At 37.7% G+C, this 15768-nt stretch overlaps 1 protein-coding gene across 5 annotated transcripts in view; it reads left to right on the top strand.

Annotated features, from left to right (window-relative positions):
* Positions 1–9476, top strand: part of LOC149557571 (prefoldin subunit 2-like) — a 32929-nt gene extending 23453 nt beyond the window's left edge. For 3 of the 5 annotated variants that reach the window (XM_089832207.1, XM_089832209.1, XM_089832206.1), the window contains one exon: positions 8791–9476. In XM_089832207.1, coding sequence (XP_089688333.1) covers positions 8824–9258 — 435 coding nt within the window. In that variant the 5' untranslated portion in view covers positions 8791–8823 and the 3' untranslated portion in view covers positions 9259–9476. The remainder of the gene's footprint in view (positions 1–8790) is intronic. The other 2 variants (XM_089832208.1, XM_089832210.1) reach the window with 1 other exon arrangement.
* The last annotated feature ends 6292 nt before the right edge of the window (positions 9477–15768 follow it).

The raw sequence follows: 15768 nt of genomic DNA, 5'->3' as shown, positions 1-15768 counted from the left end.
AGTCATGCTTTTCAATTTGTCCTATTAGATTAAGGTGGCAACCTTTATGTTCTCTAGGTGAGTATTTTAGCCTTAGCTCAATGTAGTCCTTTAGAGGTATGTCATGATGGTAATCCACCTTTTACACTATCTTGTTGAATTTGCTCATGTAGATCTCCTGTTGTTGGTTCATGGCTTTGGTGTTAAGTTCTAGATGTTGATGGCATCAACTTTAAACTGTTGTAGGCATGTGTTTAGATGAAGTTTGAATGTATTGGCTTCTATTGTCTCCCTTGTTGTCATTATTGTATGTTGGTGTTAGCTTGCTAAACAACTGATTTAATTTTTATTGAGTGTTGTGCTGCAATATTGTGTCATAGTTTGTATCAATCTTCAAATAGTCTTCATCTGCTGCCCATCTAGAATGTTCTTCTCACACATTTTGCAGGATTATAAGCTTGGATACCAAGTGTATTGTATCCTTTTCGGCCAACTTAGGAAACAGGGAAAATTACTTTGCAAACTGAATTGCAAGAGATTAATTTCCTTAAGAGTCTTAGCACTGTAAATGATGAGCAATGATACCTCTTATGAGTGCTTATGTATGAAATTAATAGCCATATCATTACTATCTCTAATATGACAATTGGAAATATGCAAGATGGTCAAGTTAATATATATTGATAATACTCGAGATTATCTTTATGATATGTACAATCTACCAATGATACTATTTGGATTGGATCTTGAATCACTGCTGTATGCAAAGATAAGATATTCCAATCTGCAGATATATATTTAAGTTCAGCTCTTTCTGATATATCAATTTAAACTAAGAAATGCACTTCCTTTGAATGATGCTCTGCTTGATATAGCTACATAATTGTGCAATGATGGATGAATAATGTACTATGTTTGATATTTCAATAAGTTTATGCAATTAGCATAGGGCTATATCTCATATGCCAATATGTACATGCAACAATGAATTGGTAATATTGCTTATATTGATAAGGTTCCTGTTTCAGATATGTAGATGTATTCTTCGCTTTTTCTTTTTGATAGGAAAACTGTGGGATTAGGGTCCACCCTCACTATAAAATAAATGAAATAAAGCTTGCTTCAGATCCAAGAATGGGGAGCATAGAGAGACCGACCTCACAAAAAGACCTAAGGGAGCTGAGGAAACTATCAGAGAACAAGAACAAAGAAGACAACATAGGAACAAAGGAATTGCAGTTCCAAAAAGACCAAACACCAGTTAAAAATGCTAATCTAGCCTTTTTTGTTGGTCCCTTTCTCCTGCTTCTAGTGAGGAAGGCATTCATTTTCCATTGAGTTCCATCATCAACTGCATCATGTCCTTAAATATGAAACTGCTCTTGCATCAGATTTGCACCCATTCTTCTTCTGTTTGATTGGTAAGTTTGGCTTAGATACGGCACTAGCCGTATGGGAGATGGAACAATTCTTGACAGGGACAACTGAAGTCATGTATAAAATTTGCAAGTTCCTCATCAAGATCCTCCAAAAAAGGTTAAGACCTCTCAAAGTCAGAAAAACCATCATAATCCTCACAAGCCAGATCAAGATCAAGGGAGTAATCCTTGGGCTGAGAGGGAAAAGGCTGTTTCTTGCATTAATGATAAAGATGCTGTTTCTGACCTGATCTCTTGATTTGCAACTATGGTGCCTTCTCTGATTTATAATATATATTTAATTGCTTGCAACCGGTTTATGCCAGCTAGACAAATGCTCTATCGAGCTGATCCAAAATAAATAAATAAGTTTCAATCTAATGTCCTTTGAAATGGAATTGCTCTTCATTTTATACCATCTTCCGAGTGAAGGAGTATGTCTCTTCATGGAATCCATATTGAGGAACCTCTTCATCCCACCACTTGGAGTTAGCTACTCATCAGTTATAGACTAAATTACTCCTTGATCCCAATGGACACTTCTCTTTACTATTAAAGATGCTTACATATGCTGATAGCAGTGGTGACAACAGTTCGAATAGTAATGTTGATGTGAAGTTTATTCCACTACAATATACTTAATCAAATATTTAGTATCCCAAGACAAAAGACCAAATCTCCAACTCTCTCTTGAATAAGGGTTCTGATATGCTTAATAATGTATATGGATTGTGTGATCAAATGAGACAACCTTAGGGTTCCTTCTTAATGGTGAACTTTTACTCAATTTTATGATGTGATATGCTGGTTATCATGAAGGGACTTGCATTATTAATTCAATGGATAACAACTACTTTAGCCTTTTCCAACAACAAACTGCTAAGGGGTGAAGGGTTTAGAGAGCTATTCGACTCTTAGAATGCAAGAAATTGCAAATGTCTTTGTGACTCTAGTAGTACTTAGTTTAGCCATCAACCTCAACCAAGCTAGTGCAATCTCCTAAGGTAGATGTAAGATGTTCAAATTATTACCATTCCATTTACACCATCCATTGATGCATATCAATGTGTAAGCGATAATTCAAGTAAGACTCATTAAACTTATAGTTCACCATGCAAGGCAAATTTTGCAACCAGCAAGCAACTAGCGGTGTAGATTGGGTGAGTTCCACAAAGGTTGATTCAAAATCACTTCCATTTAACTATAAACTATAACAATAAACATGCTTCAGTGTTGGCAGGTTATTCGTCTAGGATTGGGAAGGATGATGTTCGATGATTCAATAAAGGGGGGAGTGAAGCTGTCTTTGTTGCATGCCCCATGACTTTTCGCTCTTTTCCTAGTCAAAGAAGTGCCAGGCAAGGAGATCGAGCTTGAGATATCAGAGAATGAAGATTCTTTGCCAACCATGGTCTAATAATAATATGTAGATTACTAGCCAAGTGTTGCTTAACTTCATCAATGGATCTCTACAACTTGGAAACCCTTTGTAAAGGATAAACCCATTCCAAAGGATGACATTCAATTTTATCCCTGTGCAAGAGGCTTCTTTGTGGTGGTTTTTGATGATATTCAGGATGGGTGAACAGTTCTATGTGATTACCAATGGGATTTGGAGGAGCACCTCTTCATGCTGAAACCTTGGTATACCCAGCCTTTGACCCCAGGTCAGAATCCTTTTCTGCAATTCTGATCTGGGTTAGACTCCCAAATCTGTCACTCCAGTTCTGGTTTGACTCTTGTTTGGAGACAATTGGCAACTCTTTAGGGAGATTTTTGGGTGTTGATGAGGGGCCTTAAATGAATCTTCAGGCAGCCTACGTGCTGATTGAAAAAGACCTGCCTGCAGAGCTCTCCCTCCAAACCTCTGGTAAATGCTGGAACCGGATAATTGACTATGAAGGCACTCCCTTCCACTGTTTTATATGTTCAAGGTTGGTCACATGGCTGCTTGGTGTAGCAAGCAAAAGAGAGAGAACCAGGTTTCTGCTTCATGGTGGAGGGATGTCTCTCCTCAATACTATTTTGTGGAAAAGAAGGTTTCTGGCTAAGAGAAGATTGATGTTGTCCAAGAGAAAGTCTCTCATATAGATCTGCGAAAGGACGGGGTTGACACTCTTGATCCCTCAGAGTACAAGGTAGTTCCTTTGAGCCCACTGATGGGTATTGCCACTAGAACCATTACTGGGTCTTCGTCTCTTGCAAATAATAGCCTTGTGGGCGTCCCACCCTCTGTCCCCAACTAAGGAACTGATTGGGAATTCTACTGTTGTGTCCACTGGGGATTGGGATCCCTCAGAAGTAATGTTGGGTGCTAATGGGGATAGTGAAGTCTGGACAGTGGTGCAGCAGAAGAAGAAAAATGAGACCCCATTCAGTACGCTTCTCCGCTCAGTCAATAAGTGGAGGAAAATGTATGAAAGATAGATCCAAACCTTGCTAATGGGATCTCTCTTGAAGTAAGATTTACAAACTGTTAGGGTTAAGTTGGTCTTTTCATTGCAATGTGGGGTAGTGGGCAGTATTTCGTTTGCTGGTTTTTTGTTGCCACCAGTTTATGGGTGCCTCTGGCTTCGAGTACTCTTGAGCTTTTGGAGGCTTTTGCACTGCATCAGCGAATGGCAATGTAATGATTTATTTGATATTAATGCAATGAGAGCTGGCCCCACCAGCTATTAAATTACCAAAAAAAGAAACGTGAAGCCAAATAAATAAAAGGGAGCTGTCTATGTTTTGTGCTAATATATTAGACAACACAAAGATTCAAATGCAATTTAAGATTGATTAGATCTACTGACAGTAGACTTTTGAGAGGGACATAAAAGACTATATGACTGATTTTTTGTAATTTCAATTGTTTAAACTTCAAAGAGACATTGCCTTTACAATTTAGTGTTCCTGTACAACTGATTTACTGTTCTTTTCAGAGTTCTGTTATGATATTTTCTGGAATTTAAATTGTATAAAAAATGGTGTTTCCAAGTACAAGTCTCCTATATTTGCAAAATTAGCCATACTGGTATGGTATTGGTTTTTGGTGTCTCCAAGTACTTACATCTCTCTTGTGACTATGGCTACAATGTGTTGGCTCCTGAATTAACAGCTTTTAAATAACCCAATGATAGGAACAAATACATCTAGGGGCAGCTAATTCGCATGTTCAACATACCTATTTAGACACCGAGGCCAACTATAAGCCTATACTTCTTCAAGTTTTGCAAGACCTAGGTGGTTGAACCACAGATTTGTTCATATGGTACCAGTTTCAAAGCATACAACCTGAATCTGTACAAAGCAGATGAAGCCCTTATTTCTCCTATACTTATGCAGTGACAAAGGTATGCAGTAGCAAATTGCAAAAACCTATGAAATTCACAAGCTGAGTGATGGCATCCTTTCAGCTCTTCAACATAAAAGGGAAATGAATTTCATTAATATGTTGAATATCAGCAAAACCCAAGTATGAACAACAAACATATAGATCCTGTAGCTGATCAGTGCCTTATCTATTGGGCAATTCCATAAATCACTAACACATTCTTGGAAATCATTGATACATCTCATGTATCAGGATCCTAGATCTATCCTATCACTTTGTGAATAAGACATCTGCATCAAGACTGAACCTCATACTCGACCTATCCCTCTATTAAATCTGCAACCCTGTCAAATATATCAAGCATTTACTTGGCTCTTTGTTCCAACAGCAAAACATATTAAGACATACAACTTTAAGGAGTTGCAACTGGATCTGTGCTCTTTGTTCACAAACTACAGAAGATTACAAACAACATAAATAGGAGACGAGAATCAGAACTGAAGATAAACCTGTTGCTGCATTTTTATTCATTTCCTTGTAACAAATACAATAGGATGCATGAAAACAACTCATAGAACTACTGAATAGACCAGAACTGTCTATATTAACTTTATTACTGTTGTTCAAATACAGAGAGAAATGCTGAAAATGGTGGTATCCTAGCAATGGAAAACCTTCCAAACTGGAACCAACCTTGTGGTATTATAGTAGTGGAAAAATATCCAAGAACTAGAACCAACATGTGGTATCATAGCAGTTGAAAAGATTTTCAACAAAAATTGGAACCCTTTCCTCTAGATCATGGAAATTCTTTTATAGAGAAGGATTGCAACAAGCTTCAGATGGGAGGACACACGTCTAAATCTTACTGGAAAACAAATACATAAATATTTCTACAATGTTACGATTAAAACATTCTCTGTATTTGGATAAAACTAGGGAAGTAGTTGCAAAGCTGGCAGGTGACACTTACTGCAGGAGTCTTCAACTTAATTCTATTTGTCTTCTACTACCTTTAATTGTGTAGATCTTCAATTGCTTCCCGCTAATAGAGCCTTAAAATCTCCAACTGCTTTTCCAAATATTTATTTCTTTCTTGATGGGCCGCTCAGAGCATCTCATTTCATCTGTCTCTTACTGCCTTACTCCACCTAAAAATCAGATCTCCATCATTACTATGTATATTGAGCATAATGCTCATCTGTCTTGGTTGTTCAGTGCTGATCTATGCCCTGTTCTGTTGATTCACTTTGAAATCGAAACCCCTCGTATCTTTGTAAGCTTGGAATTAGCCCTTTAAGTTTCTCACGATCTTACAAGCCACAACTTATTGTAAGATTGAAACATTGAAAGCTATGTCCTCTTTTGGAGCTACGAACCTACGCTTAACATTTTATAAACCCTTCGTAGCATTGTCAACATTTATTTCAATCCTTACGATCTTACGATCTTAGCTTTGCGTAACATCGAGTCTTGTCCTTTCTTGTCTCATGATCTTGCGATCATAGTCAACTAACATTTGTCGTGACTTCAGAAGCTTTCCTTTAACTGCTTTTTCTAACTCCTGATCATATGCTGGCTGTATTTTGTGGCTTTGGAAACCTTCACTGTTTGCTTCTGCGATCTTACAATCTCCTGCCTTCCGTATCTTCGGAAGACTTTATTGACATGTGCTCAATTTCTTTATGCTCATGCATTTGGCACCACTCGGGTTTAAGATTTCCTTGCTTACAATCTTACGATCTCCTCACTTTTGTAGCTTCGAAAGTCTCCTTATAAGCCTTTACGCTTATATGCCCTTCAACTTATCATAACATCATAACCTTGCATAACCTCAACATCTTTTGTTCTTACGATCTCACGATCCTCCTACTTTCGTATGGTCGAGAGTTCCCTTTTGAGCCTTTACAATCATATGCTTTTTAGCTGCTTGTAACATCGCATCACTTGCCATTTGCCATAAAACACTTACGATGATACGATATGGGATGATTGTAAGATCGCAAACTTGAAAACACACACCCGTGATGCTACGACTATATGGGATATCATAAGATTGGGAGACTCAACATTTACCTTTATGATCCTCCGCTAGCCTTTACTTCGTAACATCGGATGAGGGAAAATTCAAGGCTTACGACTAGACGCTAAAATCTCCGATCGTAAGATCGTACTGTAAGATGCAATATATGAAAGTGACATTCGATCTCCTGCTTGAACACAAAACCTAGGGTAAAGGTTAAAATTGATCACGGATTTAAGAAATTTTCTCCATGACAGGGTAAAGATATTATCCTTAGGATATTAGACTATCCTACTAGGGCAAGATTTTCAAACTGGGCTTAGGGCAAAATGATCAAGTTAGGGTTGTCACCGGAAAATTGACAACATAGAACAAACCCTACCAATACAACACATTTCAAAGTATTTTCACAATAAATTTCCAAAACTTTGGCACAGTGAAAATAAGGGCTATCACAATGTATAGCCATCTAGGATTTCAGAGTCCAATCTAATGAGGATGATGATAAAGCATAAAACCTGAAAACAAGGGATAACCTCTAAGTCCCTAAATCAGAGAGGATAAGAAAAAAAATTCCTTGAAAAGGCGGAAATGATTTGTACTCAATTGTCCTATGATCCTATCCTAGTCCATTAGTAAAAATGAACATCCTATCGTAAATGTAATATATTATGGTGCAATGAAATAGTTATATCAACAAATAACATTTCAATGCTAGTAGGAAATTCACATAGGTTCTAGGATCAATATTAGGCCCATGCTCGTGATTTGGTTTTCAATATGTTCTATAATATGCTTTCAAAAAAATGGGATGATGGGGAGAAATGAATAGAGCTGAAGGCAGCCTATCAATTATCATGATTAAAGTCTTGAAAAGTTCGCTGGTTACTTATATTTTGACACTGGCTATTAATCTTTGACTACTTTAGAGAGATGAAATGTGTCTGAATGTAATGAATGGGACTCCTGAAAATTCCCAATTTTAACTTGTAAACTAAGTTCTGGTTCAGGTTCATGGAAGGGTGCCAGTATGAGAACATAGTAGGGGGGTACGTGAACTTTTTTAGGGGTTTGGATATGTGTGTACTAAAAAATAAGAGAAATATACAGAACTCTAAAACTAAATCATTTCATAGTATGATACTTGATCATTGATCAATACCAAATCCCAAAGATAAATATTGAATGCCAATTAATAGTGTAAAAACATTAAAATCAGCATATGCCTACCCAGCAGGTACTCTGTGAGCACCCAGCAGGTACCCACAGATATCCACACTGGGTGCATACCCAAACCCGGTACGGGGCCTGAGGGTACGAACCCGATTACTTAGAGTGTCAATGAAGCAAAGGCACAGTTTGAGAATAATAATTCATTGCATTGGTCTGAAGGGACAAGGAAGAACATGTCATCGCTAGCTGGAAGACTTCAATAATACAAGTTGAGATCCAATATTTAAGGATCATCAGATAAGTGAAATTCAAAATGATTGTTAAATATTAATGAGTGGTTTGATTTTAGGTGTATAATTTAAAGCTGTCAATGAAAGAGTCAAGGAGAAATTAAATGTGGAATGAGTTTGTACTATGTAGTTGTACAAGTTATATGCATAACTGGCTAGAGTCTACTGTAACGATCTTTTAAAATTGAGGAGTAGATTGATTTTAGGTTTATAAATTAATATTAAGCTGCTAGTGAGGGAGTTATGGAAAAATTAGATGATGAGTGAGTTTGTAACTTGTATAATCGGTTAGAGTCTACCATAACCAAAGCAGAAAATTGTTTTGCAATTATAAAGTTTGGAAAACATTCCATTTTTAGTAGCAGGTTTTAGTCTGCTGTGATTTATAAACTTTGAAGATAGTCTCAAAAGTGTCAGAGTAATGAATACACACTCTAGCTGTAGTAGTTATTGTCATGAAATCTGAAATTTATATGTTTACAATGCTTGCTTTAAACTTAGAAACTTTGGAAGTTTCTTGTTCCCTTCTGCTAGCTCTCTTGCATTCTTTTTATAATGTTGAATTGGTTTTAATTCCAATATCTGCAGGGATCATAGTTAACCTGGTCTTTTGCATCAGAAATGGCAGATCGAGCTACAGATGGTAGAGAGGAACCTATCAATGAGCAAGCAGTCGCTAATCACTGGAGTGTATTACGATCAGAACTCAACCAACTGCATTCTAAGATTACAGAGTTGGAGATGGAATTGAGTGAGCACTCACTGGTTATTGGGGCGATTCAACCTTTGGATCCATCTAGACACTGTTACCGAATGATAGGTGGGGTACTGGTAAAGAGGACAATTGCTGAGGTTTTGCCTGCTGTACAGAGTAACAAAGAAGGCCTGCAAGAGGTGATTTCTAGACTCATGGAGGCATTGCAGAGGAAGAAAAAAGAGATCACTGACTATGAGGCTAAATATAAGATCAAGATCAGGAAAGGAGATGATGAGACGGTAAAAGAGGGAGAGCGCAAAGAAGGTTCAGCTCAAGGGGTTCTTGTCGGTCCAGCTTGAACTTGCACGAGGGGAGAGCTGAGAGATGGCTGATCTCACCTTGTTCCTGTTGGTTTTCTGTGAAACTCATTAATGGATTTAATTTTGTATTCGGCTGGTAGTTATTTTGGTTTTTGAGGTTCTCTGTTACTTGATGCAGAAACCTTTTGTTAAACCAAATTTTGTTGAATGCCATGAAAAAGATATGATATTTTAAATGCAAGGAAATCTCAACTTCAGTTTAAAGTCATCAACAAAACCAAAATTGAACAGTGAATAGATTAGCTTACAATATTATCTTGTTTATTATGCAGCACATTAATCACTTATATTTGTTTCCATTGACTTTTGAAAAATGCTGATACAATTAGAACCTTTATTTGTGGAGTAGATCATTCATCCTCTGGTTATGAAGGTTCTTAGACGAGGTAGAGATCTAGACAAATTGAAAATAAGATTTCCTTATTCTGGCATGAAACAAGGAAATGGACAATACGGGGATGGTTCTGTGTGCCAAATGTTGAAGATTTCAGTGCGATTAGCAAGGGTGTGCCTTTGAAAACATTTTTTATTTCAGAAGTATTCAGTGCTAGAGTTGATGCAATTGAGTTGTGTTAAATGGTTTAATAGTGTAAGGAATTTTTGTTAAATGGTTTCCTAGTGTAAGGATGTAAGACCACCCTATTTAGAAATCTAGATTAATTAGTTGCATATAACCAATAAGAAATGAACCTAGATATTTAAATTTAGTTTGAGATACTACATGAACATGTTCTTAAGTTAGTGTTAAAATTATCGAAGAGGACATGTGCTTAGTTCTAGGGCTTGGTAAAAAAAAGGGTTGTAGATGATGTTCTGATATATGTTTCCGTGTCCAACAATCAGAGTTGCATGAGGCAAGTCCAAACAAACTGTAAGCTCACTGATATTATTAAGGTCAATCCTGTAGCTGCAGAGCTGATCATGCAATTTGTTGCTCGGAACCTTCTATGCTGATTTGGCATTTTTTTTCTTCTGAACATGCAACATGAATTCTCTAGAAATATTTTTGCCTCCAATATCTGAACATGGTGCTAATAAACACAGTAGGAGCTCCTTGTGCTTGTAGTGGAAGGCTGAAATGTCCCTTTATTGATTTTAAATGATATTTCAAGCCTCAAATCAGATCTTTAAAATCAAACAACCAATATTTCAAAGATCCACCAAATTTCTCAAGAAACTCCAAATCGGGTATGCCAGAAATAGTGCCAAAAGCTTCACAGCTTCAACTATTATTAATAAATCTGAAAGTGGACATTTTTACAAAAATTTGAGCAGCATAACAGCCTATAAAATGACATTTCCAGATCTGTATAACATGCACACAATAGCTCCCAAACGAAGGACAAAAACAATGCTCATCGGGCTTTCGAAAATAGTACAAAATAGCTTGGAATCACCAAAAAAATTTAATAATCTATCACAGAAGTATAATCATATCCAAATACATATTTTCAGCTCTATTTTAACATTTAAAAGTCTGATATACAGCAGCAACTCAAACTGATATGAAATACTCAACCGGAAACACCAAACTCTTACAAAAAATACACCCAAAAATTCACAAATCTGCACTGTTCAGCACAAAGGCAAATTTTGCATGAGCATGCACATGGAATGGTTTCAAACTCCCGTCCTTAGCCTTCCTGGAAACCTGCAAACTCTTGTTCTTGGGTCTCCCTGGAAACTTGCAAACTCCCGTTTTTGGGTCTCCTTCTCCACAGGTTTGGCAGCCTCTGAAGAATAACAAAGAAATGAGCAAAAATCAAGTTCTGGAATGAGTCCAAAATGTTTCCAAACCTCTTAAAAGAGGGCATAACCCTAACTCACGTCCAAGAGGAGTTAATGAAACATATTTTAATAATAATTTTCATTTATTAGTCCATTCGCTTCCAAAGATTATCCCCCTTTGCTGAAACTTCACCTTTTTGGGCCTACTTGCCTTAGCAAAGATTATTATTTTTAATTATTTGAAAAGGGGACATGACAAGTCCTCCCCTCTCAAACATTGCTTGTCCTCAAGCAATGGCTGAACAATAAACCAATCAATCCACCTGGATCCCAAATGTAGTCATGAACTATACTACTACCAATTAACATAGGCTCCTGCAATATCCTCTGCAATATGACCAAGAGGAATCCATAATCAAACTGACAATTATAGCTCAACAAAACTCCAAAATCACAACTTCCACAGTCAGAAATCCACGAGACACAAACTCTTAGAACATCAAAACCCAAGTAAAGTGGACTACCAACACAGTAAATGCCATCAATGCATTCCACTGGCCTATACGAAATGTACAATCCAACTCTGCAACAATGGTGAATGCTCCCGAATGAAACTGTACCAAGTATGAAGAATTCACACACTATACAACGCTTGCAGTCAACACAACTCTGTAGATCACTGACCACTGTCTCATAACCATAACTACCATGCACCCTTGATGGTGAAAAGCCATCACAAGATAAACAACAAGAATTGGAACCCAAACCAAATTTTCCTGCCATCAACTCCTCAACACAAGGATCAAATGCTAACTGATGTACATACCTTGCAATATAATGTTGATAAAAAAAACCAACCTCAGTCAACAACTTACCATGAACAAGTGATACAACCCACTGTGACTGATCACCAACTAAGTCAGGAGATGTCATAGCCAAAGGAGTAGAATCAATAACAACACCCGCTGAAGCATCACTCTGAAACTCCTGCTCTAAGTCATGTATTATCAAGCTGTCAACTGTAGAACCTATCACCATGTCGTGCCCATCACAACTCTCATCCTGAGGCGTTAAACGATCCCATAACTGATGATAAGCACTAGGAACCAAAGTACATCTCTGTATCATCATCTCATCAACATGGTCATCAAAGGTAAATTGATGAGCATACTTTACAATGTAATGCTGATAGAATGCGCCAATCTTAGTCAGTGGCTCAGACTGCAATCTAGATGTAACTAACTGCAATCGATCACTAACCAAGTTGGAACTGACTACTACCTCCAAAGACATCGCCAAGGGAGTAGTATTACTAGCAGGAACCATGCCAACTATCGGCTCACCAACATCACACATGGTCTTTGATACGACATCTCTAGTCTTCATGCCATTAATGCTAGAGGTCACCACCATGTCAGGCATAACACAACAATCTACTGCAGCACCCAACTCAACTGAACCTGACTCTAGTGGGGATGAACCCGATATGCCAATGTTAGTATCAAGGATGGATGCATCCCCATCTCCACTATCTTTGACAATCTCGACCATGGACATTCTCAGATCATCAGACACCACAGCTTGTGACTGTACAGAATCTAGTAAAGACTGTAGTTGCTCTAACTCCATGGTCACCTTAGCCAAATGAAACTGTGACTCCTTGAAAGCCAACTGTGTACTCTCAAGAATCTCAGAAGTCACCTCAAGCTGTTGAGTAAGCTCACTCACCTCATCTTCCTTGGCCAACAATGCATCGTATGCTGTACTGCCCCACTCCATAAGATAATCTCTATCGGCTACCAACTGCATATAATCCTGTCTTAGAATCTGGATAGCCTCCCATAAAGAGTGGAACTCTATCAAGGAAAGATAACTGCCTCCCTACTCATCACTAGTAGGAGAACCCCATCCATAAACGGCTAACAACTGACGAGCAACATCAAAATGCTGGTAAGCGATAGCAATGTCTCGCTCACTAACTCTCAACTGATTAGACACATGATGGCACTGGCTTGATTGTCTCCTACAAACCTCCTTTGATGCACTGTCTAAAGGAGTATCCTCAAAGTTACTAGTCTCTAGATTATTACCATCCATATCGTGTGAATCAACTCTAAAGCTCATATCAACAAATGGAGTATCAAAAACTGTAGCACTGTTATCGAACTCCTTTGTACCCAAAGAAACTAAGTTTTCAAAACTGCCCACTGCATCCTTCTGGATTTCATCAATGCCAATATGATCTTGGGACTCATCTGTACACATTGCCAAATATGAAATATCATCAACACATTCCAGCAAGTATGGTCGACTGGATATATGAACAAAGCCCAACACTGGTGTATAAAAACTAATACCAACATCGGACAAGCTGCTAGCACAAGAAAAGACATCTTGCAATCTACTAATCAAATCCATGATAGCACCCAAACAAACACTGCTACCAAAAAGTGTTAAAGATCTCCAGTCAACTGAATCCCAAATGTCAATATAACAATCTCGAGTCCATATCTGTAAACTAGAATCAGCTGGTAACTCAAGCAAAATCCTCACTTGAGTAATATGACCAATACCAACTAACTCCACATACCTGTCATGATGAGATAATAAAGTCACAATACTGTCTTCACTAACCTTCAGTTGGCGGGATAAATCATGTGAAGTACTACGAGCCTCAACCTCATGTGATGAAGCATCTAACTGTGCCTGATACTCTCTCTCAGAAAAGTCATGAATGCTTAATGTCTACTCATCTCTACCAGGTATCTCACCATCATGCACAACAACATCCTCATAATCATCATCCTTGAGGTCAAATCTATTTATCACTCTTTGACTAAAATAATCAAACGCATTTTTCTGATCATGACCTTGAGTAGTCATTCCATGATACCACCAATCATAGGCCGCATCTTCCAAGTGTAGACTTGCAAATTGAATAGCATCACTCTCCTTCATGGGGTTAAGTGTGAAGAAAGTTTGTAATTTTGTAGCCATGCTCTAGCTGAAATTTTATTTGTTCCATCAAAAGTAGGTGCTGTAAACTTTCTTATTTTATTTTTGAGCTCTCTTCCACTTATGTCATGCTCCCTCCTGTTCTCTTTCTTGGGCATCAAAGTGTTCATCATATCCACATATTCTCTAAAAGGAACCGAACTACGAAAGTCATCATCTAAGCCATTGTAAGTAGCTCTTAATGCAATCAAGTTACCTATAACCTCTTCCACGAGATTAATGACTGGATTCGGTACTGGTGGCTCATCTGCAGGCAAGAAAATAGTTTTGGTTGATTTAGATGGTGTGGATTTCAGATTTCTTGGCTCCTCTGAAGTGCTCCCTTTCTCATTAATAGATGCAACTCCTTGTAGTTTTTCTATCAATATTCGCAAAGCCTCTGTAGTTTCTGCCAAACTATGCACTGTTTGCTTCTGAGTATTTTGGATGTCTTGGAAGAATTTCTTTGCCATCTCATCTGGATCAGCCATACTTTTCCCTTCCTTGGATTTTGTACTTTTACTTTCAATTGGAGATTTGATCAAAATTTCTTTATTCTTTTCTCGCTGCAAATATCTTTTTTCTCTTTCACTTAGTTGCATGCGACCATAAATTTTGACATGCAACTGATTAGAAGCAACATGCAACCATAAATTATGACATGCAAGATCTGGGTAGTTGTCAAAACTGACATGCAAGATCTGGGTAGTTGTCAAAACTGACATGCAAACTTCTACAAACCCTCAGGCTGGCAAGATCATGGCTCTGATACCACTGAAATGTCCCTTTACTGATTTTAAATGATATTTCAAGCCTCAAATCAGATCTTTAAAATCAAACAACCAATATTTCAAAGATCCACCAAATTTCTCAAGAAACCCCAAATCGGGTAATGCCAGAAATAGTGCCAAAAGCTTCACAGCTTCACCTATTATTAATAAATCTGAAAGTGGACATTTTTACAGAAATTTGAGCAGCATAACAGCCTATAAAATGATATTTCCAGATCTGTATAACATGCACAAAATAGCTCCCAAACGGAGGACAAAAACAATACTCATCGGGCTCCCGAAAATAGCACAAAATAGTCCGGAATCACCACAAAAACTTAATAATCTATCACAGAAGTATAATCATATCCAAATACATATTTTCAGCTCTATTTTAACATTTAAAAGTCTGATATACAGCAGCAACCCAAACTGATATGAAATACTCAATTGGAAACACCAAACTCTTACAAAAAATACACCCGAAAATTCACAAATCTGCACTGTTCAGCACAAAGGCAAACTTTGCATGAGCATGCACATGGAATGACTTCAAACTCCCGTCTTTAGCCTTCCTGGAAACCTGCAAACTCCCATTCTTGGGTCTCCCAGGAAACTTGCAAACTCCCATTCTTGGGTCTCCTTCTCCACAGGTTTGGCAGCCTCTGAAGAATAACAAAGAAATGAGCAAAAATCAAGTTCTAGAATGAGCCCAAAATGTCTCCAAACCCCTTAAAAGAGGGCATAACCCTAACTCACGTCCAAGAGGTGTTAATGAAACATATTTTAATAATAATTTTCATTTATTAGTCCATTCGCTTCCAAAGATTATTCCCCCTTTGCTGAAACTTCACCTTTTTGGGCCTACCTGCCTTAGCAAAGATTATTATTTTTAATTATTTGAAAATGGGACATGACAAAGGCAACATCCTGACCCTCTTTGATCTTAGTCAAGCCCGTGGATCAAGTTATTAATTTTGAGCAAGTTGAAAGACAC

Source organism: Cupressus sempervirens, chromosome 5 (genome assembly GCF_028749045.1).
Source record: "Cupressus sempervirens isolate cs-2001-9-10 chromosome 5, ASM2874904v1, whole genome shotgun sequence".
Classification (NCBI taxonomy): Eukaryota; Viridiplantae; Streptophyta; class Pinopsida; order Cupressales; family Cupressaceae; genus Cupressus; species Cupressus sempervirens.
This window is presented reverse-complemented; position numbering and strand designations above follow the sequence as displayed.